The 27,665-nt window shown below is 64.2% G+C and overlaps 1 protein-coding gene across 2 annotated transcripts; it reads right to left on the minus strand.

Annotated features, from left to right (window-relative positions):
* Positions 1 to 67: 67 nt before the first annotated feature.
* On the minus strand, positions 68 to 27,393 carry RAB40C (RAB40C, member RAS oncogene family). Of its 2 annotated transcripts, none has more exons than XM_058285597.2 (7): positions 27,348 to 27,393; positions 26,851 to 27,103; positions 8,531 to 8,591; positions 7,942 to 8,002; positions 3,212 to 3,289; positions 2,739 to 2,961; positions 68 to 1,664 (listed from the first exon to the last, which is right to left on the minus strand). In XM_058285597.2, exons 2-7 carry the CDS (start codon positions 26,990 to 26,992, stop codon positions 1,381 to 1,383), a joined length of 849 nt encoding a protein of 282 aa, XP_058141580.1. In that variant the 5' UTR covers positions 26,993 to 27,103; positions 27,348 to 27,393; the 3' UTR covers positions 68 to 1,380. The 2 variants fall into 2 exon arrangements, with proteins under 2 accessions (XP_058141580.1, XP_058141581.1); XM_058285598.1 differs by having other exon boundaries at positions 26,851 to 27,106; positions 27,348 to 27,387.
* Positions 27,394 to 27,665: the final 272 nt, after the last annotated feature.

A 27,665-nucleotide genomic window follows, 5' to 3' on the forward strand; every position in this document is an offset into this window, starting at 1 on the left:
GTGACACGGGTCCTGCCAGTCCCCGGTCCAGCGCGAAGCTTTGGTTTATACAGAGCAATGCGGACCCCCCAGTTGAGTTCCATTTACTGTACAAAGAAATAAAAACAGGTCAAGAGAACAAGGAATGGTGTGAGCGTCAGAGCAGCGGCTGCGCAGTGTCGATACCGTCAACGCAGCACCGTTTGCGTCCCAGAAGGACCCAGTCTGTGGTTTCGGTCATGATTCCAAAGAGGAGGACCCTGTCTCTGCTGGAGGGTGGGGGTGGGTGGCCGAGCAAAGGGTCAAGAACAGAGCCGGCAGGGCCGAGGCTCTTGGGGACCACCTCCTTGGAATGGCGGTGAAGCCAGGGGCCCCGAGGAGCAGCAGTGGGGGCCCCCGCTGGGAGGAGCCGCCGCGAGCAGAAGGCAGGTACAGGGATGGGCACGGGGCAGCAACGGCCTCAAGCAGGGCGGGCAGCAGTCTCTGGAGGAGGGCTCCAGTGCCACCCGCACTACCCTAAGGCCCCTGCCCGAGCAGGTGGTCACCGTGTGGAGCTCGCCCTGGCCCCTGGCTCAGCATCCCAGGGTCACAGCTTGGGCCCAGAAGTGTAGTCTGCGCTTCATGAAGCAGCAGGAGTCACTGCACCAGGGGTGGGCTGAGGGGGCAGGGGACTCGCAGGGTGGGTGACTGAGGCTCACTGGCACCCGCCTCTGCCCCCTCGGTGAAACCTTGACATGCAGGGCACAGCAGGTGCACAGGGACACCATCCAGGGGGCCTGGGCAGCTTGGGCGTGAGGCGTTAACACCGCCACCTGCCAGCATGGACCAGGGGGTGCGAGAGGGCAGTGGGAGCCCCCGCGAGGGTGGCCAGCACACCCGTTTCCCACAGGCCCCACTGCATGAGGGCAAGTGTGACAAACTCAAGAGTGATGCGAGCCTGCCAGTGGGTCTCACCCTTGTCCCAGCCCCTCTTGACAGCCCCGGGTGCATCCCTGGTGACGAGGCGCGAGGAAAGCCGGGCTTGCCACAGAGCTGTGCCAGGCTTCCTCGATGGCCCTTAAAAATGTACAAAACCCACGGAACGTCATCTTTATAAATAAGAAAACGGCAGCGCCTTGTGTCCTTAGGGCCCGCTCCAAGGGCGGCTCACAGCCATGGCAGACACTGCCTCCCGGGAACGGGCTCCCCAGGCTCCCCTGGCTCCCCACAGCACCAACACCCCTGCACCCCGTCGCCAGCGTGCCCGTGCCTGCGGCTGCGGGCCCCTCCTTTACCCAGCCTGGGTGCGGCCAAGTCTGTGGGCTCAGGCCTGTGGGAGCACCTTCTGCGCGTCCCCACTGGGGCCCTGCTCCCTGGAGCCGAGGGCCAGTGACTGTCAGGGCAGTGGGCAGGCTTGCCCTGCTAGGAGATCTTGCAGTTGCTCCGGGAGCAGTTCTGAGGGGGGCTCTGGGGGGGGCGGATGGACTTGGACCTCTTGAGGCTGTTGCCCTTGCTGCCGCCCCCACCGCCCCCGCCCCCCGCCAGGGAGTAGGAGCGCCCGTGCATCATCACGGCGTTCATGCCGTTGGCCATCGAGAAGGACTTGAGGTGGCTCTTGATGGTGACCGGCAGCGGGAGCTTGTCTATGAGGTGCACCGGGGTGCAGGAGACGATGGCGCGGCAGCATAAATCCTGCAGGCTGAACACTGCGGAGGAGAGGGCGGGGTCGGCGGGGTCGGCAGGGCGGGGCCAGCGGGGTGGGGCAGGCCTGTGGTTGGGCCCCCACAGCTCCAGGCTGGGGCGAGGGCGGGGCCAGCGGGGCAAGGGCGGGGCCAGCGGGGTGGGGCAGGCCTGTGGTTGGGCCCCCACAGCTCCAGGCTGGGGCGAGGGCGGGGCCAGCGGGGGCAAGGGCGGGGCCAGCGGGGGCAAGGGCGGGGCCAGCGGGGTGGGGCAGGCCTGTGGTTGGGCCCCCACAGCTCCAGGCTGCGGAGAGGGCGGGGCCGGCCGGCGGGCGGCAGGGCTCACCCAGGCTGGGGCTGGGCCTCCAGATCTCCCAGTCCCGTGGGGAGAGGGCGGGGCTGGGGCGCTCACCCCGGTTGGGCCTCCAGATCTGCTTGCCCGCGGGGCGGGGCGGGGGGCGGGGCTGGGGGCGGCCCGCGGCGCTCACCGTGGTTGGGCCTCCAGATCTCCCTGCCAGGGCAGGGGGCGGGCGCGGGGCTGGGGGGGCGGGCGCGGCGCTCACCACGGTTGGCCTCCAGATCTGCTTGCCCGCGGGGCGGGGCGGGGGCGGGGCTGGGGGCGGCCCGCGGCGCTCACCGTGGTTGGGCCTCCAGATCTCCCTGCCAGGGCAGGGGGCGGGCGCGGGGCTGGGGGGGGCGGGCGCGGCGCTCACCACGGTTGGCCTCCAGATCTGCTTGCCCGTGGGGCGGGGGGCGGGGCTGGGGGCGGGCCCGCGGCGCTCACCGCGGTTGGGCCTCCAGATCTCCCTGCCAGGGCAGGGGGCGGGGGCGGGCCCCTGGCTCACCACGGTTGGGCCTCCAGATTTCCTTGCTGGTGGGGAGGGGGCGGGGCGGGGGGCGGGGCTGGGGGGCGGGCCCGCGGCGCTCACCGCGGTTGGGCCTCCAGATCTCCCCGCCAGGGCAGGGGGCGGGGGGCGGGCCCCTGGCTCACCAGGGTTGGGCCTCCAGATTTCCTTGCTGGTGGGGAGGGGGCGGGGCGGGGGGCGGGGGCGGGGCCTCCAGGTCTCCCTGCCGGTGGGAGGGGGCGGCCGCGGCGCTCACCGCGGTTGGGCCTCCAGATCTTCTCCATGCCGTGCCGCATGAGCACGATGCGCGCCAGCTCGGTGAAGGACTCCACCACGTTGAAGTTGCAGAGCGGGCTGACCTCGAAGAAGGTCATGCAGTTCTTCTCCGCGTAGGCGCGCGCCTGCTCCGTCGGCACTTGCCGCTTGAAGGCCAGGTGCAGCCGGTTCCCCACGAGGATGCGGGGGACCCCGGGCGCGTGCTGGAGGGAGGCCCCGGGGCTCAGGACAGCTGGTGCGCCAGGGGCCCCGCCCCGCCCAGCCGCCCAGCCGCCCCAGCGCCCCAGCGACCCATGCGAGGTGGGGTGCGCTCTGCCTCCCCATCCTGCTGCGCCCCTCCTCGCTCAGCTGGAGCGTGGGGCCCAGGCCTGGACACCGCACGCAGAGCTGCTCATGGGCAGTCGGGAGGGGGCAGCACAAGCTCCCCATGGGGAGGGGCTGTCAGGGACACACCTCGTCGATCTCCTTTATCCACCGGTCGATGCCGTCAAAGGACCAGCGGTTGGTGATGTCATACACCAGGAGGATCCCCTGCAAGACACGGGGTGACAGGCATGCTGGGGGCCGGGCTGGGTGCTGGGGCTTCCCGTATGAGGCAGTCTGGTGCCTCTGGCACTGGGCACGGTGCCCAGAGGGGCTGGGCCGGCCAAGCACCCTCGCTCTCTGCTGAGTGGCCACGCCAGCTCATCGGCGGGGGCTGCCGTGCTCAGCACCGCACTGTCCCTCCTGCCACCAGACGCCCGGCCTCTGCAGTCCTCCCTCCACACACCAAGAGCCCTGCCCTGGAAGTGCCGAAGATGGCGGAGAGCCCAGGCCCACGACGCTGGGGGAGCGCGGGAAGCCCCGTCTCAGCGGCGCCGCCGCCATGGGACCTTCCAGGCGGGAAGACGCGGGGAGGCGGCAGGGCGCATCGACTCGGGCCAGGGGACACAAGCTGAGGCCTCGCTGGGAGCTGGCCCTCCTTGGCAGTGTGTCCGGTGAAGCCGCCCCAGGGGCACCTGGGGGAAAGCTGAGCTACAGTGTTTCTGAATTTCCTGACCCAAACCTTCCCGCGTAGGACACCGGTCACTGCAGGCGCTGTCGGTGGCCCCACCAGCCGGGCAGGAGCAGGATTTGCCACGGGGACTTTCCTGTCACATCCCCCAGAGACCAATTACTCTGTGCGCAGAGCTCGGGGCTGACTGTGCTGCAGCCCTCCTCAATATCTGAGGTGACACTGTCACGGGTGTCAGGAGGGCTGCTGCAGCGAGTGCCAGCAGCGACGCACGCAGCAGGACGAGCGGGTGGAGAATCGATGGCGACACCCGGCAACCGTCCGTCGCCTCGCTCTGAGGGAGGGCTCTGAGGGAGCGGAACCAGCGCCATAGGCCACCTGACTCTGCCCCACACCTCCGCACAGCCAGTGGCACGACCCCACGGAGGCGCAGGCGGCGCGGCCAGGAGGCAGGGGAGTGCTCCGCTCCTCAAGCTTCAGCTTCTGCGAGACTGAGGCCCGACCGCCGAGGCCCTGCGCGGCGGGAGGAGCCCCGGCCGCGGTCCGCTCTGGGACCACAGGCCTCTCTCGCCGGCACAGCGAGTGGCCCAGGGGCTCCAGAAGCTACGGCCCCACTGGAGGGAAGGCAGCCCTCAGTCTGGCGGGCCACGGAGCCAGCCTGCGCCTGGCGGCGAGGCCAGCGTGGTGGGCAAGGACTCGCCCCTCCTGGTTTCAAATCCAAACAGCGTGGTAATGGCACAGGACAGACGTGCAGACCAAGGGGACGCAACTGCACCCACAAACAGACCCTCCCACCTGTGTGTGGGAAGGGCAGGCTCTTCAGCAGACAGTGCTCGGAGAGCTGGACGGCCATGTGCAAAGGAACGGAGGGGATTCCTACCTCAGACCAACTCTGAAATTAACTCAAAATGACTGATGACCTAAATATGAGAACCAAAAGTACAATACTCCTAGAATAAAACATACATCATTTGGAAGCGGATGTGTACAAAGTCCTGGGTTTAATTCCCCGGACCTCCTAAAAAAACAAAAAACAAAAAACATACGGACATATCTTCAAATCCTGTCATAGGCAATGGATTTTTAGATTTTACATCACGAACATAAGCAAAAAAAAAAAGAAAAAATAAATAAGATGCACTTCATCAAAATTAAAATTTTTCTCCATCAAAAGGCTTTATCAAGAAAGTGAGAAGACAACCTACAGAATGGGAGAAAATATTCAGAAACCACAGATCTGATAAGGGTTTCATATCCAGAATACATAAAGAACTCCTATAACTCAACAACAAAAAGAAAACCCAGTTAAATGGACAAAGGATTTGAAAAGACATTGCCCCAAAAAGATACACAAATGGCCAAAAAGCATATGAAAACTTGCTAACATCACAAGTCATTGGGGAAATGCAAATTAAAACCACAGAAGATACCACTTCATACCAACTAGGATAGCTATTATTAAGACAAAACAAAACAAAACAGAAAATAACAACTGTTGGAGAGATTTGGAGAAATGGGAACACTCGTACATTGTTGGTGGCAATGTAAAATGGTGCAGCCACTGTGGAAGACAGTTTGGTGGTTTTTCAGAAAGTTAAACAAGAATTACCATATGACCCGGCAATTCCACAACTAAGTATATACCCAAAAGAAATAAAGTAGGTACTTGGACAGATATTTGTACAATCTTGTAGCAGCATAATTCACAACAGACAAAAGATGAAACCACCCAAGTGTCCACCTCTTGGTGATTGGATAAGCAAAATGTGTACATAAAAACGGAATACTATTCAGCCATCAAAAGGAATTGTCCATGCTACAATAAGAATGAACCTTACAGATGTCATGCTGAGTAAAATAAACCAGACAAGGAAGGATAAACCTTGTAAAGTTTTTCTTATGAAATACTTAGAATAAGCAAATTCATAGAGACAGTAGAAAAGAGGGGAATGGTTTAAGTGACCTAAATTTTGCTTGGGATGATGAAAATGTTCTGGAAATAGAAAATGATGAAAGTTATATTGTGGAAGTTTGATATTATTTAAGAATTCCAAAAAGAGATATAGATTATTTCTATAAACGGGCGTGAAAACCCTTTGATTGCATGAGATTCAGCTGAGATGTCTGATTAAGATTAGGGCTTTGATTCAACCATGTCATTAGAGTGCAACTCAGTGCTGAGTCCCAGATGTTTTGGTGGACTGATAAAACAGATCCTCACACAGAAGTAGACACACAGAGAAGATACACAGAGGATCCTATGGCCCCGGAAAGAGAGATGAGCCTGACAGACTATAGCTGTCCTTGTAGAGAACACAGCAGCTGACCCTTGGGGAGAGAGATGAGCCCTGTGCCAGCTTACGGCTGAGATCAGAATAAACATCCTTTATAAGAGCCAAGAGAGGGAAGTGGATGTGGCTCAAGCGATTGGGCTCCCATCTACCCTACAGGAGGTCCAGGGTTCCATTCCTGGGGCCTCCTGGTGAAGGCGAACTGGCCCATGCGGAGAGCTGGCCCACGTGGAGTGCTGGCCTGCATGGAGAGCTGGAGCAGCAAGATGACGCAACTAAGAGAGACAGAGGAGAGACAATGAGAAACGCGGCACACAAGGGAGCTAAGGTGGCACAAGAAATTGAGCACCTCTCTCCAACTCCAGAAGGTCCCAGGATTGGTTCCTGGTGCCACCTAAATAGAAGACAAGCAGACAAAGAAGACACACAGTGAATGGACACAGCAGAAAATGGGGGGAGAGAGGATAAATAAACCTTTTTTAAAAAATTAAAAGCAATACACACTTCATTGCAGAAAAGTTAGGAAATTTTGCAAAACAAAAGGTAAACAACAGAACTCATCATGGGACTGCTGCTGGGAAGTAAGTACCGCTGTCATCAGGCCCAGGGCGGGATGACAGGGCACAAACACCTCAGAGCTGCGATGACCCCCAGAAAGTCTCGGTCGGTTTTGGCCGTTTGTGGCCAGCGAGTGTGGCAGCCCACGCGCCCGCCCACCTTGGCTGCACACCAGCCGGGCCCTACTCCACCCCTCAGCACTGACAGCAACAAGTGAGCAAGTGGGCGCCAAGTGCACGTCAGTGTAGACAAAACGGTGCCCAGCCAGGGTCACCACCGTGGGCCCTCGCCCTCTCAGCCTCTTGAGGAGAAACTCAAGCTCCGCGCGGCTTCCAGAGGCACATGCACGTGGCCCCAGACGCTCCAGGGCACGCAGACCCTCCTGTCAGAGCTCTACCCAGGCGCACCGCTGCTGAGTTCCTGTGGCTGCGACCCCCCTCCCCCCGCCTCAGATCAGCTGTGGATTCGGTGCCCACCAGCAGGAGGGCTGTGGGGGCCGGACCTGGTCCACCCTGAAAAGCTCCCGATGCCGGGGGAAGCGCCGAGCCCGTCAAGCCTTTGTGCCCATGGCGGGACCGGCGCCCACCCAGAGGCTGAGAGGGTGGGGCATTTGGGGGGAGCTGCCAGCGCCCACAGCAGCCTGCGCACCTCTGCAGCCTGGTCCACCAGTGCTGCACACGCCCAGGACTCTGCATGGGCCCTCCTCCATGGCCCCCACACAGCCCCGTGGGCCCCCATGCCCCCCAGCGTGCCCAGAGCGCACAGGGCTCCACGCCTCGGCAGCACCGTCCTCCCGGCCGTGGACAAGCCCACTCTGCGTCCTGCTCCTCCTGCCCAGGGCCCTGGCCTGGCCCCCAGCCCCACCCGAGCCCGTCTTCTGAGGCTCTGTCTACACAGAACAGCCGGATGCCCCGTTGAAGCTGCGCGTCCCAGCTGCCTCTGGGCTGCTCCAGGCACCGCCAGCCTTGTCAACTCAGCGCTGCAGAGGTGCCGGGCGGTGCACCTGGAGCACCCTGGGCAGCCGCCCTTGGGTGTCTAGAAGCAGGCTAATGGCCCGCAGAGCCTTGGGGTGTGGGACGGCAGGGCGCGTTAACGTAGGGAGGCCACACCAGCACCAAGTGTGCGCAGGGGAAGCTGCAAGCAGTTGGCCCCAGGAGCCGTGGGCAGCAGAGGCGCCCTGGGGGAGGCAGCTCCCCAGGAGGAAGCCACGGCGGGACCCGTCCCGACAGGACAAACTGTGAGCATAGCTGGTGCTCACACATCAGACGGCCCGAGGGAAGAGCCCGCGGAGCTGGACAGCCCGTGGTCACAAGGAAGCCGAGCGCCGTGGCGGGCCTTACCTGTGCCCCCCTGGAGTAGGATCTGAAGATGGTACAAAACCTGCCCTGGCCGGATGTGTCCCTGAAACACAAGGGGTGGGATGAGGAGAGGACGTGGCCTCGGGCCTCTTGGCCGGCACACCAGGAGCCCTCCCCACTGGGTCCCAGCAGGGTTCCTGCCCCAGCTCTCCCTGGAAGAGGCCAGAGCGGGGCAGCTAGAGTTGATAGCAACAAGCCTGTTCTAGAAAACTCCACCTGCACAAATCCAGCCTGCCGGGGGCGCGAGTGAGTCCCCACTAGGCTGGCAAGCCGGGAGCCGTCCTGCCAAGCTGGAGAAGGCCGAACACTGTGGGGCCGTCTTCTCAACCTCTACGTTCCGGAAAAATTCTCTTTAACTGGGGAACCACGTCTTCGTGGTTCTGCTGGAACAAAACCATCCTGGACTTTCTGGCCTCCACGTCCCAGGAGAACCTGTCTCATGTTTAAAGGGGGCTCACACCAGCCCCCTTCCTTCGGCCCAGGAGAGCCCCACGCCATCCCGTGCCCCGCCTCAGCCTGCACCCCATGTCTGGCCCTCCACCTGCTGGCAGGGTCCCCTCCCACGACTCACCAGAGCTCCAGCTTGACCCGCCGGCCGTCCAGCAGGATGGTGGTGGTCTTGTAGTCGATCCCTGTGGGGCAGAGGGGGGCTGAAGGGCAAGCAGAGCACACACAGGAGGCCTGCGGGCTCGGGGCGGAGGCGGCGGCCCCACCTGAAGGCAGGAGCAGCTCCTCTGCTCAGGCACAGCTCCAGGGTAGCGGGGAGCCAGGGTACGCGCCCTCAGGCGCTGTCTTGGCGCAGCCTGGTCCGGGGGGGTGAGCTGCAGCTCAGGCCCCTGGAGGTGCTGCTGACCCACAGGCAGGCCCGAGCCCCACGGCCGCAGTTGCCCCGGACGCGCGCTGGCCGGGTCCTCCTTTCTGTCTGAGCTGTGGGGCCCTGGCAGGAGGGAGAGGGACCAGGTCCAGCAGCCAAGCTGCCGCATGTCCACGTGGACCTATGCCAGACACGCCGTCCACATCAGACTGTCACAACTCTGGGCCACTGCGGACAGCGTTCCTGCCGGGTCTGGTCCCTTGCCCCGTGTCACGCTTACAATGGCCGGCCATCTCTTGGCTTTTTATGACACATTCCACGAGGCCTGGGCACGTGCATGTGCGTGTCTGTGTGCGTGTGCATGTCCCCCCCCCCCCCCGCCGCATGGCCTCAGGAGCTGGGCCTCTGCCGGTGCAGACCCCTAGCCGCGCCCAGGACAGCCTCTGCCCTTCGTGCCCCTGCGGTCCGCCCAGCTCCCATCTCCTGACCCAGAGCCCACAGAGGCCCCGTTGGTGGTCTCTGGAGGAGGACATTCCCAGAGGCAGGCTCTGGGGGCAGGGAGGCAAGGCTGCGGGACGAGCTGGGGAGGCGGGCAGCCTGCTCCCGCTTCTGCTCTTCCCACGCGCAGCTCAGGAATGGCGCCTGTGCCCAGCTGTGCGTTTCTCTTTATGTCATGCTGAGCGACTAGACAATGTCCCAGGGGGGAGGGCCGGCCCGCCCTTCCAGCACATTCTGTCCCTGCATTGCAATGACAGGGAGCCACAGGCTGCCCTCTCAGCACAGCACGTGCACCGCGCGTGCGCCGCATCTCCACCCCGTCCTCCTGCTGCGGCCTGTGGCTGCTCCAGGGTCTGGCCACCACTGGGCGGCGGGCAGCAGGCCACGCAGACTCCCCTGAGCTCCCTTGGCGCCGACGGCAGCCAAGCGGGAAGAGGTGGCTAACGACGAACCCGAGGTCGCTGCAAAGACCGGGCGCACAGCCGTTCCTGGTCAAATGGACCAACAGCAGCCAGGCCAGCCTGGGCTGTGGACGTCAGGGCGGCCCTCCTCGCGGGCCCTGGCTGGGCAGGGCAGAAGCAAGGTCCCAGAGACCCAGGACAGGTGCCGCTGGGCGCAGGGCCTGCCCTCACCTCCACGCAGGGCGTGGGCCGGGCCAGCCTCAGGTGAGGTAAGGTCCTTTCCTGCGTTCTCAGGGGACGAGACAATCCTCAGAAAGAAACAGCCCCGGCCTCTTCTCCCTGGGCCTCCCCCCAGCTCTCACAAGGTCTGCTGAGAGCCAGCGTCCTCGTGTGGAAACCCCGGACTTCTCCGTCCAACAGGAAGCGAGTGGAGCCTCTGGCTCCAGCGCGGGTGGCCGGCTCAGGCTGTCCTGCTGGCCGCGGCCTTTGGAGCCTGTTAAAATAACACGAGGAGGGAAGCAGCTGTGGCTCCATCAGCTGGGCTCCCGTCTACCATAGGGGAGGCCCTGGGTTCGCGTCCCGGGGCCTCCTTGTGAAGGCAGGCTCGCCCACACGCCGCAGAGAGCCGACTCAGCAAGGTGACACAACAAAAAAAGGGAGACAAGCAGCAACACAGAGGAGTGTGCAGTGAATGGACACAGAGAGCAGGCAGCAAAACAAGCTGCAGTGGGGGGGAATAAATAAAAATTCAGACACAGAAGAACGCACAGTGAACAGACACAGACAGCAGACAGCACGCAAAAAATCAAAAGCTGCGAGGAGAGGAGATTAAAAATAAACAAATGACACTAGGAAAGTGGTTTCCACCACGGCAACAGATGCTGGTCCCCGCGACAGACCCCCCGCTCGCCCCGGGATCCCCAGTGCCTCCAGAGCAATGGGGAGGCCCGGTGCTGCACTGCCCCCTGCCACCACTGGATAGCAGCACGCCCCCGCACTGCCCGGTGCAGAAGTGCCACCCACACGCCTGGGTGAGCCCCCTGCGACCACAGGCGCCAACACTGGCAGTCCCCACGGCCACACCCCCGAGGTCACGCTCCAGCCCCCCCGGTGCCCCAGTGCCCCTCCAAGCCGGCGCATCTGGCCAGGGAGCGGCTTAGGCCCCACCGTGTCCCTGGTAGCTGGAGCTTCGCCTGCCCACCGTGCCCGTCAAGCTACCTGTGTCCAGAGCCCACCTCTTCCACAGCAGAACTCTCACTCCACCTTTCAGAGAGGTGTGGCGCGCTCTCCCTTGCTGTCACAGGAGCCACAGCCACGTGCTCAGTGCCCGGCGCAGGGGCAGCGGCCCGAGGCTGGTGGAGGGACGGGGTGGGGCTTTGGCGCACGTGGTGAGGTCCCACTCCTCTGCTCTGGCGTCACGCTCCTCCACGGTCGCACAGACACCCGGAGTGGTTGAAAGCACCCCGCGCACAGCAGCCACCGGTGGATGCAACCAGGCACCCGTCACAGGCACGGACGAGCCGCAGGGACGCCGCCGAGCAGGAGAAGCTGACACGCGAGGGCAGGCGCTGCCTGCCTCCGCTCAGGGGAACCAGCTAGGACAGCACATCGGCAGGCGGAGGACAGGCTGGAGGGTACCCGGGGTCAGGAAGACGGGACGCTTGGCGGGCACAGAGTAAAGTTCAGCCACTGCGATTAACAGTGAAAACTGTGGGTTGTTGCTAGAGAACCGCGTCTCCCCATCCCTCCGCCAGTCCTTTCTAAACAGAGCCATGGTCGCAGCTTCATCAGATAAGCCAGCCCCACGTGCACGCCACGGCATCCAGGCCGAAACCAGCCATGGAGACCCAGCCCGCTGTCGGCGTCCCGGAGGGTGGGGGTGCTGCCCGGAAGGCTGGCCCATCACGGCGCTGGAGACTGCTGAGAGCACCACGTGGCCAGAGCAGCTCACGTCAGAAAAGGGCTGCACCAAAGACGCCCCCATGTCTGGGGGAGCACGGGCCAGGTGGGCGGACACAGGGAAGGGCGGGGGCGGAGGGCTCTGTTCACCAGCCTCCCCTGCCCTCCTCCGCATGCTCCCCACCAGGAAGTGCCCCCCAGCCCTGCCACCCCCTCTCCAGGCCCCCCGGGCCTTGTGAGCCTGCAGGGTGCTCCCGCCTGAGGGCCTCCTCCCTGACCTGCATGGCCAGCCCAGGGCCAGCCTGCCCCCAGCCTGGGACGGGCCCGGCTCTCCCCACGGGCCCGAGAAGGCGCCTGACTGCCTCCCAGGCTTGGCGTCCAGAGGATGAGACAGACCGACAGAGGCTACAACTGTTCTCTCTAGAAGGCACGTAACTGCCATGAGTCTTTTGCAACTGGTCACGTGGACTGTAAAATCAAAGAAAAAACAATGCTTTTGTAGAATAAAGAACTCCCGGCAGGCAGACAGCCAGCTCCCACTCGGCAGGTCTTCCGGCTGCGCTGGGACAACTAGCAAAGGCGAGGACGGACCAGCCCCACGGCTGGGAAAACAATCCCACCCCTCTGCCCCACGACCTCGACCTCTACGTCCCATCTCGGCTGGAAGCAGGGAGTGGACCTCGTCCAAATCCCTCAAGACTGAGGAATGGTAAGATAAGGGGAGCATAAGCACCTACGAAAGCAGATTTTCCGTTAAGTGATTGTGGTTGCTACCTTGTGTTAACCGAGTAATTTGTAACGTTGACATAAAAATAACAAAAGAACAAAAAAAAAAAGAGGGAAAAGGAAAGAAAGGGAAAAAACACTTGGTGGGTCTTGGAATGAGAATAAGTAGATGAGCGGTTAGCTCCGAGCCAGCGCGACAGCTCTGCTGGACGTGCGGCTCGCAAGGAGCAGCGAGGGGGGAACTGGGGGGTGCAGGCGCCACTGGGTGGTGTGGGCGTGGCCGCCCAAGGGGGGGGACCGGGTGGCACGCACGGCTGCCCGAGGAGCCAGGACGACAGTCAGTCCGGGCTGGAGACTGCCCAGCACTGCGGCTGCCTTTCCAGCACGGCAGCGGGCAGCAGTGCGTGCCATCGGGACTGCTCACTGGGGCCTACGTGGGGCGCCCTGGCCCGTGGCGCTGGGAGGGGTAGGCCTACGTGGGGCGCCCTGGCCCATGGCGCTGGGAGGGGCAGGCCTACGTGGGACGCCCTGGCCCGTGGCGCTGGGAGGGGCAGGCCTACGTGGGGTGCCCTGGCCCGTGGCGCTGGGGGGGGCCTGAAGGGGAGAATCTCAGGCCCTGAAGCCTGCTGGGGGCTTTGGGGGGACCTAGGAGCGGCACCCACATCCAGGCCCGGCTGCAGGGGCACCCGCGGGCGGAGGCTGGCATTCAGCCGGGGAGCAGCGCCCAGGCCAGCAGGGCGGACAGGCGCCGGCGCACACCGCCCCTCGGGGTGTCTGGGGCGGGCGGAGCGGCGGCCTGCTCCCAGTGCACCACTGAAGAGAAAAGACGCAGGGCCTCGGACGGGAGGGAAAGCACAGGGTGCAGTGGCGGGGCCAGGCCCTGGCTGGAGACCTGCTCCACCTGCAAGCTGCGCAAGGCACCCCTGCCCCTGCCTCGGAGGGGGTCCTCTGAGCGCCAACAGGCTCTCGCTGTTTGACTAAGGAGCAGCGGCAGCCCATGAGGTGAAAGCAGAGACCCTCGCTGGGTAGTGCCGCTACGAGCGCAGCGAGCATGCCACAGGGACGCGGAGGGGACATCGCATGCCCCACCGGGGTCCCTCCAGAGCCTCTGTCCAGCACTGCCTCCTGTGGCTTCAACATGCCCCGCGTCCAACTGCGCAGGGGCAGGCGCTGGCCCTCATCGGGCCTGGTGGCTGTGGCAGCAGCAGGCGTCGAGGCCCCCGCACGAGACGCCACCCTGTCCTGCCGGCAGGCCTCCCCCATGCCATCCCACCTGCAGACGCCCCATCCATCCTCTGCATGGCCTTGGCCAAACCACCGTCCCCTTCCCACACGTCCACTGGCGGCAGGCGCTGCCTCGCACGCCCCAGGGCGTTACCATGCCCTCATCCAGCTGCAGAACTCGAGGGGGAGGAGTCAGGACACCAGCCCGATGAGCCTGAGGCAGCCGCCCTGCCCACTCGCCACCGGCCCCCGCGTCCTGCCATTCCTCGCACGAGCAGGCACGGCAACCACAGGGTTCTGGGTGTCAAGACGCTGCCCATGCTACTGCCGCTGCCCGAGTGCCTCCGGAGCTGGCCTCTGCTACCGCCCGCCTCACTCGGCCTGGCCCCGTGCTGTTGCTTTTCAGAGGCCACCGGTTTCCACAAAGAATTGCTTCCAAGTGGCGAGAGGACACCCCCCCCGCCCCACAACAGACCACGGGCCGGGAGAACGCCCCGGGCGCAGGGCCTGCTGGCTCCACTCACGGCTGCCAGGAGCAGCAGGGGCGGGGCAGAGGCAGCCCTGGCGCGGCCCGGACCCCGATCTGGAACCCTGCAAGCCCCAGGCGCAAAAGCTGGTCCGCGCAGGTGGCGGCGAGCCGGGGCACAGGCAGCCAGGGCGGGCCCCACGGGCGCCTGCCTCCGACGCAGCACGTGCGCGCCCCTCCCCGCCTGGCGTCTGCCAGGTCTGCCGGAGCTGAGCTGATTTCAGCGTCTGGACTTTGCACCCATCACCCCAAAGCCCGGAGTGGCACACACATTCTCTGAGAGCCCAGCGCCCGCCAAGCAACGCTGCGCCTTCTCACCGCTGGAGGCATCCCTCGGAGCCCGTGCTGCGGGGGGTCCTGGGGGCGGCCCAGGCGGTGACTGTCACTGCGCCCAGGCCACACTTGCCGTGATGGGCTGGCCAGTGACTGGACACAGGGTGGGCAGGGGCCTGACAGAGGCCCCCCAGCTGCAGCAGAGGTGAAGGCCCTCTCACTGGGGCTCCCCACTCCCACCCAACACAGGGGTGCACGGCGACCGCAGCAGGACCTTTCCACCACCACGCACACAGGGCCCAGAGGGCAGTGCGGCCGGAGCACGGCGAGGCGGCGCTGTGCGGGCAGTGCCACTGAGCCGCGGGCGGGAGAATGGTGAACACGGGGGCCCACGCTAAATGTGTGCTGCCATCACTGAACCGCGCCGGAGCACGGTCCACCTCCTGGAAGGGTGCCACCTCCCCGGTGGGTGGGGACAGGGTCCTGGGTGGCTGCCTCGTCGCCAGCTGCCCCTACCCTGCCGTGGCAGCCTCATCGCCGGCGGCCTGTGATGCCCACACTCCCTAGAGCAGACACGGCCTGGCGCCCACCACATACACTGTGCCGCCCTGTGGCCGTCGCCAGGCAGGACACGAGGCACGCGCCGCCGAGCGCCCTTGCCTCCAGAGGCACGCCGCTGCACAAGGACAGCCCCAGGCCCTCTAACCTGGAGGGGAAGACAACAGGGCTCAGGGAATTTCGGGGTGTGGCGACAGACACCCCGCCAACAGAGGCCTCTCACTCAGCGCACACAGCTCTGAAAGCCATGCCAACGTTTGTCGAGTATCCCGGAAAGCCAACAAGAGATGGGGTCGGCCTCGGGCCGAGGGGCTGAGCCACGGCCACCGGGGAGTCCTCCTGGGACCCGGGAAGTGCAGCCGTCAGGGCGAGCCTGCGGAGACGGCCAGACGCAGGGCAGGAGCGAGCACGCGGAGCCCACTGCGGGGGCGGGGGCCAGGGCCGCTCAGGACCTGGGAGCTCACGCCTCCAACTCTTCAGCCTCAGCCTGAAAACGCCCCAGAGTGCTGAACGTCAGGGGCGCACGGCGCGGGGCCAACCTGCAGGGCCTCCTGGGCCACGAGCCTTGGGTGAGTGTCCGTGGCCTTGACTGCCCACACACCCACGTCCCTGCCGTTCCCTTAGTCTTCTCTCAGGAATGCAAGATAGCTGCTGTGGGTCCTGCTACTGCGGCTGCATTCTCAGGAGTGAGAAAGGGACAGGGGCCCCGTGTGCCTCCTCTTTTAGGAGAGCAGTAACTTCCAGAAGCCTGACCTCCCCTGTAATGGGGAAGTGGGCCCGAGGCTGCCGGGGAGGAGGTGAGGGCGCAGCGGCACGGCAGGGCAGCGCTGCCTGCGGCGAGCCTGTGGGGGAGCTTCTCAGGCATCACTGCTCAGGTAGCCCGGGGGGGCTTCTCCTTCTGGCCCGCGCGTCCTCTGCCCTGGGGCAGGCCTCAGCTTGCCGAGCTCGTCGCCCATCCCTCGAGCACCAGCAAGGCCACTTGCACGTGCAGGAAGGAGGCAGCACTGTTTGTTCAGAATGTCACCAGGAATTACTCGTCCTGGAGGAAGCTGCTCAGGTGGGCCTGAACGGACCCCCATCTGCGCTGCCGGGCGCTCCTCGCACAGGTGGAGGGATCTCGCTCTCCACGCCCCCCTGCAGTCTGGCTGTGCCCAGCACTTCCTCAAGCACAAGCAGCCTTACTCCAGGTCACACCCCCTTCTTCCTCGTGTTACACCTGCGTGTGGACACACGGGTGTATTTTCATACTGTGAGCACAGGTAGAATGTGTTTTCTGTGAATTTCGTTTTTTTCAGGACAGTAAAGAAGAGGCTGCAGAGTGTTTGTATGGAAAGGGTCCGAGGACCTGTGGGCCCCACACCCTTCCCCTGCCCCCGGGACCCCTGGCCCCTGCGTCACTGCAGTGCTGGCCTCAGCCCTGCTGACCCTCAGGGCGCACGAGACCAGACCATCCAGGGCAGGGAGGAGCCACGGCAAAGCCGCGCCTGGCCTTGGTGTGGGGCCGCTCTGCCAACGTGCCAGCTCTCGGGCCGCTGCCTCAGTTGCCCTCAGAGGTGGGATTTCATAGCAGGGGTTCCAGAAAGAGGAGGAGGAAGAGGAGGAAGAGGAGGAGAAGGAAGGCAGAATGGTGGGAAGACACCAAAAAGGTTGCTTAAAGCGTCAACTCTCTCGGGAAACGGACTTGGCCCAGTGGTTAGGGCTTCCGTCTACCACATGGGAGGTCCGTGGTTCAAGCCCCAGGCCTCCTTGACCTGTGTGGAGCTGGCCCACGTGCAGTGCTGATACGCGCAAGGAGTGCCCTGCCACGCAGGGGTGTCCCCGCGTAGGGGAGCCCCACGCCCAAGGAGTGCACCCCATAAGGAGAGCCGCCCAGCGCGAAAGAAAGTGCAGCCTGCCCAGGAATGGTGCCGCACACACGGAGAGCTGACACAACAAGATGACGCAACAGAAAGAAACACAGATTCCCATGCCGCTGACAACAACAGAACCGAACAAAGAAAAAAGATGCAGCAAACAGACACAGAGAACAGACAACCAGGGTGGGGGGGAGAAGTAACTCAATCAATCAATCAATCTTAAAAAAAAAAATCCTGGATGGCATTGGCATCCTGGTGGCAGGGAGTTCACCACGGCGTGCACTCCCGCATCATCAGGAAGCCGGTGCAGGCTGTGCCGCCGCCAGCCACCTCTGCCCTCACCCCCAAGCCCGCCTCCCACGGTGGCCTCTGGGGCTCAGGCAGAGCCAGCCTGTCGCAGGCCCTCCGGCTCCTGCCCCGGCCACTCTCCTGCAGAGCTGTGAGGACCAGTCTGCTGGCCGGAGCAGGCCGGCGCAGCGTTTCGCCCAAGGAGCTGGCCAGCGGCTCCAGAGTGTGCTGTATGTCACACCTGCCAAACTGTCCACCCTTTCCGAGGAGCTGTGTGATATACACACGAGGGAGTTTGAGATTATTTATGAATCCCAAAAAGAGAAAGATTAAGTTTGTACACTCATTCTATTTCTCTGGGTGATACCCTTTGTATTAAATTGAAAGGTTTTATGTTAACTTGATAAAATCAGTTTAGGGCTTTGACTCAACCAGGTCAGTAGGGTGTGACTCAGGGTGCGCCCCCCCTGCTTGGTGGGCTGCTAGAAATGGACACTCACCCAAGATGACACACAAGAAGGGAGCGAGCAGTCATGTGTGAGCCTGGAGCCCAGGGGAGAGATGAGACATTCGCCTGATAGTTTGCAGCTGGAGAGAAGAGAGCAGCTGAGCAGGCCGGAAAGGAAGGAGCTGAGCCCCTGCCAGAGCCTGACACAGGAGGCCCTGAGACACCACGCAGAGCGCACCCGTCCCGCTCCAAGCTGCAGCAAGCACCCTGGGCTCTTCAGGCCCTGTGAGGGCGGGCTTCTACTCCAAGTACAGACCTTGATAGAAACCAAGGGATCTCTGGAACTTTCCAACAGCACCCCTTCGGCTGACTAACACGACGCATGGTAACGGCAGTGTGTCTGTATGAATTAGGGCGATGTGCCCGACACTGAAACCCACCTTCACTCCTGGAAGATGGCAACGTGGTCACAGACACACGACAGAACCAGAGCGCTCGCTTCCGCTCAGCCCTGCGCTGCCCCCCGCTTTACGTAGGGTGTGGAAATCAAGGTAGCGTGCTATTTTCCATTTGATCTCCACCGCTCTGAGGGCGTAGGGGCCTGCTGCAATGAAGACCCCATCAGACAGGCACAGCCTGGCACATGCCCATCTCAAGGGTGAGGACAGGTCCCACGTACCGAGTCCAGGGCCAGCTGGAGCTTCCTGCACAGGGAGAGCTGGGAGAGAGCCAGGCACACAGCACTCCCTGCTCCCAGGTGTCCTTCGAGACTCAAGTCTGGAAGAAATGCTAACGTCTACGTGTAGAGTTGTCCCCCTACTTTCCAATATAATTAAAAGCCACAGAACTTTAAAACATTCCTAGCATTGGCCAGAAAACGACGACTGTGTTAAGAGGTCAAATGCTGGACACTGCATAGCCTGCCACAGCCCACTGCATGGACTGGGGGAGAGTGTGAACTACAGGTAAACTATAATCCATGCGGCACAGCAGCGCTCCAAGACGTATTCACCAAAGGCAATGAATGTGCCACAATGATGGAGACTGTTGACATGGGAGGAGTAGGGGGCAGTATACGGACACTCTTACATTTTTAATGTAACATTTTTTGTGATCTATGTATATTTTTTTAAAAAAGACAAAATTAAAAAAAAAAAAAGGAATCAAAGAGAAAATGTTCACGACCGTCTGCCCGTGAGGGCACTGACAGCACCTGAGCTGCGCCGCCGCCTGGCGTCAGGGGAGAGCAGACCCTCCCACACAGTTCCTCCTGGCCAGACCCCACCTGAAGCCTCACCTCCCGGGCTGGGCTTTCCCTGCCTGGTCGGAAGCATGCCCGGAAGCGCTGCGCCACATGTGCGCCCACCACTGAACGCTCAGCAGGCAGCGACTCCGCGGCACGCCCGCTCCACCGGCAGCCTGGGTTGTTGGTTTCTACACAGAGCACCCCATCTCAATTCCGGGGAGTACAGCCCAGGCGAGGCCGCCGGTGACCAAGCCACCTCCTGTGGGTTCTCAGCAGGATGCCCGCTCAGCCCTGGCCGTGGCGCCAGGGTCCAGCCCCAGGCCTGAGCGGCCGCCACGTCCATCGCCAGGCAGGGAGACGGAGCTCCCACCAGGCCCCCAGGCCGGCAGAACGCAGGCGGCGGGCCTAGGTCTCCCGGGACCCAGGGGCTTCGTGGAGGTCGGCGGCACCCGGGCGCGCCCCCAGACCCCTGCCCAGCCAGCCTGCCGGGCAGACTGAAGAGCAGCTGTCCTCCAGCACCACAAGGGCTGGTGTGGCCAGGACCTCGGCCGGCACAGGCGGCGCCTCCCCCAGGGGCAAGGGCCATGGAACGCACCAGGCGCCACCACAGCGTGGCTGGGGCTCCACGCCTCCTCAGTGGACGCACGACTTGGGTGACCTGAAGTGATGCTGGGCAGCAGGCAGGCAGGCTCTGGGCGGCTCCAGGACCCCGCTGGCTGGCACCCCCGCCCCAGCGCCCTCTCCTGGAGTGCGGGCAGGACCTGGGGCTTCGGCCCCACAGAGCACGGCCGAGGGGCCAGGCACCGCCGTGGTGACAAGGCTGGGTGCCATCTCGCTGGTGGGCTCTCCAGGGCTCCCTCCCCTGCTGGCTTTGACGAAGCCCCCTGCCCAGTGAGAGGCCTGGGGCCCGAGGGCCCGAGGGGGGCCTGATGGTGCACTAGAGGCTGAGTGCTGACAAGGCCACGTGGGAGGGAAGTCTGTCCTTCCCTTGGCGAGCCTCAGGGGAGACCCCAGCCCTGACCAGCCCTGTCCTAGAGCAGAGCACCCAGCTAGGCTGCCCCACGCCCTGACGCACACCGTGAGGCGCGGCGCTGCCTGCTGCCAGCGCACGTTTTGCGGGTACTCTTCACACGAAGCACCTGTGAGTGACACAGGAGGCCCAAAACAGAGACACGAGCGCACACGCCTCAGGCCCAGCCCACACAGCTCCAGCAACACAAAACAACAGGCACTTTTCAGAGGCACAGGTCAGCAGAACGGCCCCCAAAGACGTCCATGCTCTCCCCAAAAGCCTGTAGATATGCCTCCTGACATGGCCAGGGGCTCTGCAGATGGCAGAGAGACTGTGGCCGGAAGGGGACTGCACTGTCCAGTGGGCCGGCCAGGTACACCGGTTCTTCCACGCCGCGGCCCTTTCCCAGCAGGGTCAGATCGAGGTGGAAGGACAAGGGATCGCAGCACGAGAGCGACTCGCGTGTCCACTGCCAGCTGTCAAGATGGAGGAAGGGGTCATGGGCCGAGAGTGCAGGTGGGCTCTGGGGGTGGGAGCAGCACGTGGTGCACGGCCAGCAGGAGGCAGGGCCTCAGTGCTACACCTCCGAGCCGACTCCTGCCCCCTGCCCAGCGAGCGAGAAGCGGGGTCTCCCTCAGGCTGCAGCACGATGCAGCCTGCAGCACCTGCCTCCAGCACTGGAAGGGACGCACCTGTGCTGCTTTAAGCTGTTAAACCTGACGTAATTGGTTACAGCAGCAACAGAAACAAACGCAAAGATCCAAGTAACTAAATGACTCGCGCAAAGGCAGTTTTCTACTACAAATTAGGTACAAACTGAAAGCCCTGGAGCGATCTAGAGTGAGAGACAGGGACGCTCCGCCTGGCTGGCGGGAGCCCCACACCCCAGGACAGGCCTGGAGCAGCTGCCGGGAAGGCCGCCGGGCAGCGTCGCCTACGGCCGGCCACTCACCGCAGCCCAGGACGCCCCGGAAGCACAGCCGCGCACCTCCCAGAAGCACTGCCAGGACCAGCCCCGGGCCCGCCAGCAGGAGAGCGGGCCGAGACAGCGCACGCTCCAAACGCGCCTCAGCGAACGGCCGTGCTGGGGCAGGGGCTGCCCTCTCTCCAGGGCCATGGTTTCTCTTTCCTTCCTGGCCCCTAATCCCCACAGTTCAGAGCCTGTCCTTCACCCCAGCGGGAAGCCGTGTGCATTCCCAACCCACGGTCAAAGCGCTGTCCCAGAGCGCCGCCTGCATCCCCACACCGTGCTCTGGCCACAGTCCCTGCAGCCTCCTGCCCAGGCCTGAGGGTATGAGGGACGTGATCGGGACATGCCTCTCGCTGCTGCGTGTGATGGATGCCCTGCAAGGAGGCTCTCGCTCGGTCCGCGTGAGCCCTGCCATCAGCTGCTCACGCAGGGTCCAAAAAGTGACCCAGAAGCTTCAAGGGCCTCCGACATCCTATCCCGGAGGCGGCCCGCCCAGGCGCTCTGCCTCAGACCATAGCCCCAGGACCAGTCCCAAGGCCCGAGACGGCCGTGAGCACGCGAGGGTGTGTGAGTGCACGTGTGCCAGCCTGAGTGTGCGCCCAGCTCCACAGGCTTTACGCCTTCGCTGCAGACTGTCCTGCTGCACTCAGACTCGACCATCAGGCCAGGGCCACACCCGGAGCAGACAGCGTTTCTGGGAGAAAACCCCTCGTGATGCTCCCGGCCTTTGAGGGCTCAAGGCACAGCCCCAGGGAGACGGAGGACCAGGCCACGCGCAGTAGAGGCGGCAGGAGGAGGGAGGATGCGCTTCGCCCAGGAGTGCAAACTGCCGATATGGCCGGCACGGGCATGGAGGGTGTCGAGGAGGGATAGCAGGCACCAGTCACTACTGGCCAGCCGCGGCTCCCGTGTCCTTGCACTGACCGCTGATTGCCACACTAAGGAGCAGCTCTTCTGGGCACTCCCGATGAGGTCGTTTAAGCCGCGAACCTCCCCTCCCAGACCCGGAATGGACGCAGAAACCCCAGCTGGCCGTGGACGCTGGCCCAGGGGCCGGCGGCCGCAGCCCCGGCCAGAACCACAGCACCAGGGGACTGCCGTCGGTGCCCACTGTGAGCCCGTCCGGTCTGTGGGAGCTTCCAAGCCTAGCCCGGGCCCAGAGTGCGACAGGGAGGACGCGCTCCTGCACCTGGACGTCGGCCCTGGACTGTCCTCCCCACACTTCCCGGGCCTGCGAGGGGACCCGTCTCAGCCCTCTGGTCCCCACCATCCTCGGAGGTGAGAGGACAAGTCCTTCCCCCAGGAAGGGGTCCTGCCGCTGAGGCTTGGCCGCAGTGTCACTGCCCAGGGCTCGCACATCCTCAGGGAGAAGCTGGCAGCTGCACAGGAGCAGAGGACCCCTGCCCGCCATCGGGACCAGGGCCAGGCGCAGGAGGCTGTCCCCCACGGCCGCGCAGACCGCCCTTCTCCTCCTCGGCCGCTCCCTGCAGGCTGGATGCATGCCTCAGCGCAGCTGTCCGAACCCCGCGCCGGCACCGACTCGTCCAGACTCCCCTTGTCGGCAGTGCCTCCACGCTGCGGCCTGGGACCCAGCAGGCTGCCGCTGCGCGCCGACCCTCCCGCTCGTCCTAGCTGGAAGGCCAGACCCAGCCTCTCCGCAAACCTCCAGAGTGTGAAGGTCGGAGGCCTGGGCCTGCCTGCTGGGCCCCCATGGCCCCCAGCCCGTGCCTGCCAGGGCCTGCCCCCCTCGGCCACAGGCCTCAGTGGACCGCTCGCACCCTGTCGCTCCTCTGCTTCACCAAGGCATGCGTCCACGCACCGAGCGCGTATCCCACACTCCTGTCCTGGCAAGAGGCTGGTGCTGGTGAGAGAGCTGGAGCTGCCCGCCAGCTCCACGAGCGTGTGGCGGCAGTGAAGCCCGTGCAGCCTCCTGCATCGGCCTCCGTCAGGCTCCCTGTTACGTGCCCTCCTTCCCCAAGGATTCATGGGACCCCGTCCTGCCCACGCTCTGTGCCCTACACCTGCCTGGGCCTGCTGCTGCCTCTCCCATCGGAGCTGCTGCTCGCTACCACGGCTTTCTTCTCCCCAGCGACCAGGGCAGGAAATCCGGCCAGTAACCCTTTTTCCCTTCTTCCTTGCATTCCTTTTTTTTTTTTTTTTTTTTGACGAACTGGGGCCTCCTACGTGGGAAGCTGGTGCTCAACCACTGAGCCACATCACGTTCTCTGGGTTGGTTTTGTCATTTGTTTCGCTTGTTGTTTGTTTTTGATTTTCTCAAGAGACACCGGAAACCGAGCCTGGGACCACCCGTGCAGGAGGCGGGTGCTCAACTGCTTGAGCCACCTCCCTGCGTTCTTCCTGAAACTTCCCAGGGCCAGGATCCTGGAAGCTGAAGACCTTTCCTTTCTTCCTCAAACCACTGCTGGGCCAGCCCCCAAGCGATGAGTTCCCAGCTCCAGCACCCACAGGGGTGGCCCCCCCAAATCCACTGTCCTCTGCCCAACACCCCCTGGAAAGGGCCAGCTGGTCAGAGACCACCTCTGTCTCTTCTTCCCAGTTACAGTTTTCAAATAAAACAGGAGGCACAGAGGTTCTTTCCCGTCCTCCCCTCCCTGGTGTCCCCGACACCCTGCTGCGTTTAGTTCCATCTTCTTGGAGGAGCCCTGACAGCATGGTCTGCGTCCGCGGCGTGACCGCCCGCTCTGCAGAGTAGCCTGGCTCGGCCTCACTGCCTGTGGCCGCTCAGGCACTTGCTTGGTTATTTTAGACCTTGTAGCAACACTGAAAGTTAAAAGGAAAAGAAAGACTAGGCAGGAAAAAAACTTAAAACTGAAGACATTCTATCTCCTCACTCGTTTTCTGAGAGTTCAGAAAAGGCCAGTCCAGTCCAACCCTCGAAACGTGGCGAGGAGCGTAATTTCGACGAGACCGTGGAGGGGAGCTCCCTGAAGCCCGCTCCTCGTGGGGGAGGGCCTTCTCGGCACTGCGCGGCAGGCGGGAGCCCCACGCCAGCACCCAGGGCGGAGACCTCGCCAGCACCATTGGCTGCGGCCTTGGCTGGCCAGGCGTCTTGCTGGGCCAAGACGCTCCCGCAGAGACCTGGAGAAAGGGCCCGGGACCTGTCGCCATGGCCCACTTGAGACTCTTCCAGGACGCGGCACCGCACAACAACTGGCTGGCCCGGGGGCCCCGAAGCGGAGGACAGCGACGGGAACGAGAGCAGGCGTGCGCGTGGCAGCAGGTGCTTCGTGGGTCTCTGGGGACGCACCCAGCGGCTGCTGGAGCCCACAGGAACCCGCGGTCTGCGCTCGAGAGGGTAGAAGCTGCTCCTGTGAGCTCGCGTCCTGCCAGATGCTGCCCGTCTCCAGGGCTTTGGAGCCAAGTCCCCAGTGGTCGCGTGGACTAGACAAGGCGTTCTGCCGTCCTGTCCGGGAAGGGGACGTCAACCACTCCCCAACCACTGCATCTCCAAGAAGGAGAAAAGGCCCTGGAGCTCAGTACTGTCAGAATCGCCAGAGCAAGCACCCCCAGCACTGGGTGGGCCCACACTGCACTGCCCTGCCCAGGGGCCAGCGCCAAGAAGCTGCTCCGATGCCACATTTGCGAGGCTGGAGAGGTGGACGAGCGCGCACGTCCCTGCCAGACGAGCCTTGGCCCACCGGAGCCACCTGGCTGCCATCAGGTTTGGTGAATGACACTGAAGAGACAAGAGGGGCCAGGAGGCCGGGCCCTGAACCCTAGTGAGGACACAAGGACAGTGCACACAATGCCAAGTCAGGGAACATGGTGCGGGGCTGGGCCCTGGGTCCCTCCCGGTGTCCTCCACCCCGCAGTGCCTGCCTGAGTCAGCACAGCCTCCCGTGACAAGCAGGCTCCCACACCTGAGGCAAGGACGCACAGCACCTGTGCTCAAGGAAGTACACGAGAACAACACTCAACCAGAGGAGAGAGAGGAGTACAGGCATGCCTTTCACCAGAGCAGAAAGATAAAGACTCCAGCAGGCAGACGCCCCTCGAGGAAAGACAGGCTCTCATGGAGCCGAGTGCCCGAGCTAAGCTATTCCAGGGCTCCCCAACCACTGCCCAAGGAGGAGTGCTGGGCACCCTGGTCACAAGGCCTGGTCCTCATGCTACGCACGTGACCCTCGAGGACCCCAGACACCGGACCTGCCTTCTCCCGCCTATGCCACACAGCCGGTGCTACCCAGGTGGCGTGCGCCGACTCGACGTCATGCCAGGTCTCCCAGCAGAGTCAGCTCTGAAAGACAGAGTCTGACCATCGCTGCCGCCTCAGGAAGGTGTTCCCATTTTACAACCCTGTCCCCACCTCGGGCAGCGTGCCACAGGAAGTGTGGCAACGCCCCACGCCCTGGTGGAGAGACTGAGGAGGAAGGCAGGCCTGTCCCTCCGGCGAGCGGCTGCAGCTCCGCCTGCCTGGCTGTGCGCTGGGCATCAGCCGCCGAGGCTCAGCCTACCCTCAGGAGGGCACGGCCCAGCCCCTCGCGCTCCTACACACACACACACACACACACACACACACACACACACACACACGCCGCCAGCCTCCAGGAGCAGGCTCAGGGCAACCATGACTGGACGCAGTCTGGCCAGAGGCAGGGGTCTGCTGTCCACACTCGGTGGCCGGTGGTGCCGACAGGGCCCTCCTGCACCCGTGGTGACGCGTGCATTTTTCCTCCCCTGCTAAAAGCAAATCCCAGGCTCCTCTTTCCCCGCTGCTGACGAGGCGCCCTCCGGGCCTGCGGGCGGGGGCTGCAGGCACCTGCTGGACCTGTCCCAGAAAGAGGAGCACTTGGCAGCAGCTCGCTAATCCACACCCTCCACAGCCGTCAGACAAGAAGACCGGAAAGGCAACCTCCACGCGATGCAGCTGCCCAGCGGCCACGCTCAGGTGGCCAGGCGGGCCTGACAGGGCCTGGCGCTGCAGCAGGGAGGGCCGCAGAGCACAGTGCTGAGGAGGTAAACACGCTGCTTTTAGAGACCGAAAGGCCCGGGGCAAGTCAGCGCCATGCTCAGGAGACGACCTGTGTCCCAGGAAGTCTGGGCAGGGCACCTGCAGAGCTGTCGCAGGCCGTGCCCTCCGCGGCCTCCTGCGCTAAACGCATACACTGAGGCACTTAGACACGCACACAGCAACTTAGAAAAAAGCCCCTAGTGCGGCGCCCGGGCCACTCACACATCCGCCAAAGCGCCCCGCACAAGATGCGCTCTGAGAGTCACCGGCCGGGTTTCTTCGAGCAGGAGGCGGAGAGTCCTCAGCCTCTAGGGAGCGGGCGCTGGCCCGGCCATTGGCGTGCGCAAGCAGCAGGCCACAGGGCGCGCCGGCACAACCCCCCAGCCATGTCATAGGCCCTCGCCACCTGGACCCCACAGACTGCAGCCTCCACAGGACGCCCACCGCGGGACACGCACCCCGACCCACGCTTCCGGCCCACTCTTCCTCACGCACCTCCCAGCCGACCGTGTTCACGGGGCCGGGCCTTCCCGCGGGTGTCCAGCCGGCCCGCCCCACCCCTGCCCCAGGCCAGGCCAGCCCCAGGCCCAGCTCAGTGCAGCCCAGGACAGCCCTCTCCTCCCAGCAGCCAGGAGGCCACCAACTCGACCCGGCACGACGAAAGCCCTCCTTCCTCCGAAGGTCGCTGTCCACTGTCCCCTAAAAACGCCTGAAGCTGACACTCGAGGTGTCAGGCCGACTGCGGAACTGACCATAAACGCCAAGCTGGGGGCCTCCACCTGAGGTGAACGTGGTGAGAAAGAAAAGAGACGCGAGCTGCGAAGGCCTGCTCCCTGCTGGGCGGTGTCACACTTGAACTACAGAGAGGAGGCCGCGCTGAGCCTCGGCTCAGAAGCGCAGCCTCCCGGCGCTGGGGTAGGCGGCCGCCTGCGGGGGCTCCTGTTAGACGCCCTGACTTCGCGGGAGGTGACTGCGGAGCCCACGCTACCCCGGCAGGCGGGTCAGAGCGCACTTCACGCAGGCCGCGCTTGCCCCCGCAGCTCCGGTCAGCCCTGGGCACGGGAAGCCCGTGCTGGGCCGCGCAGGGCCGCGCCTGGAAGAGGCTCTGCGGCGGGCGAGGCTGGACAGGGGGCAGGGGCAGCCCCTCCCGAGGCGCTGCGGGCGCGGGCCGCGCTCTCACCGTTGCTGTAGGCGTAGGGGCACTCGGCCGCGCCGTCCTGCAGGCTCTCGAGGATCTCGCCCTTGCCCACATCGCTGTCCCCCACCAGCAGGAACTTGAGCAGGTAGTCGTAGCTCTTCGCCGGGCTGCCCTGCGTCCCCATCTCCCTCTCACCGGCGGCGGGGACCCGCCCGCATGCTCCGCGCGGCGGGGACACCCGGAGGCCGGAGGCCGACCCGGCGCCGCGTCCCGTCCGCCCGGATCCCCGTGCGACCTGCTGAAAGGGGACGCGCTGAGCGGCTGCGGGAGGGCGAGGGCCCCGGCCCCCCGCCCGCCGCCCTCGCGCCCCGCGTCCCGGGCCCGACCGCGCAGGCCTCGCCCTCCCGGAACAAAACCCGCCGCGCGTGGGGCCCGCACCCATGGCCGCGCCACAGCTGCGCGGCCGCCCGCAGCCCGGCTCGCCGCCGCCTGAGCCCCCCGCGGCTCCCGCGCGCGGCCGGGCCCACCGCTCCGCTCACCTCAGCCTCGCCGCGGCCGCCGCCGCCCGCAGCTTCCCGCACAGCGCCGCACCGCCCCGCCCCCGCCCGCGCCGCCGCCATTGGCCGCCCGCCCTCCAGCAACCATTGGTCCCTGTGCACGTCCGTCGCGGCCGTCCCGCCCCCACCGTTTCCCACACAGCGCTGCGGAGCGTCCGCCCGCCCCGCCCCACCACCGCCCCGCCCCCTCACCGTTACCATTGGCCGCCCTCCTCCCTCTTTTCCATGACTATTGGTCTGTTCGAATGTCTGTCAGGCCCTTCCCACCACTCTCACCGTGTACGACGCAGCGCTGCTCGG

The sequence above is a fragment of the Dasypus novemcinctus genome, chromosome 23 (genome assembly GCF_030445035.2).
Source record: "Dasypus novemcinctus isolate mDasNov1 chromosome 23, mDasNov1.1.hap2, whole genome shotgun sequence".
Lineage (NCBI taxonomy): Eukaryota > Metazoa > Chordata > Mammalia > Cingulata > Dasypodidae > Dasypus > Dasypus novemcinctus.

Excerpts from the sequence above, each read along its gene's own strand:
- RAB40C (XM_058285597.2), bottom strand. The coding sequence starts at position 26,992 with ATGGGGACGCAGGGCAGCCCGGCGAAGAGCTACGACTACCTGCTCAAG. Across the intron at positions 8,592-26,850 it reads CCCCTACGCCTACAGCAACG|GGATCGACTACAAGACCACC; the intron begins GTGAGAGCGCGG and ends TCTGCCCCACAG. Across the intron at positions 2,962-3,211 it reads GGATAAAGGAGATCGACGAG|CACGCGCCCGGGGTCCCCCG; the intron begins GTGTGTCCCTGA and ends GCCTCCCTCCAG.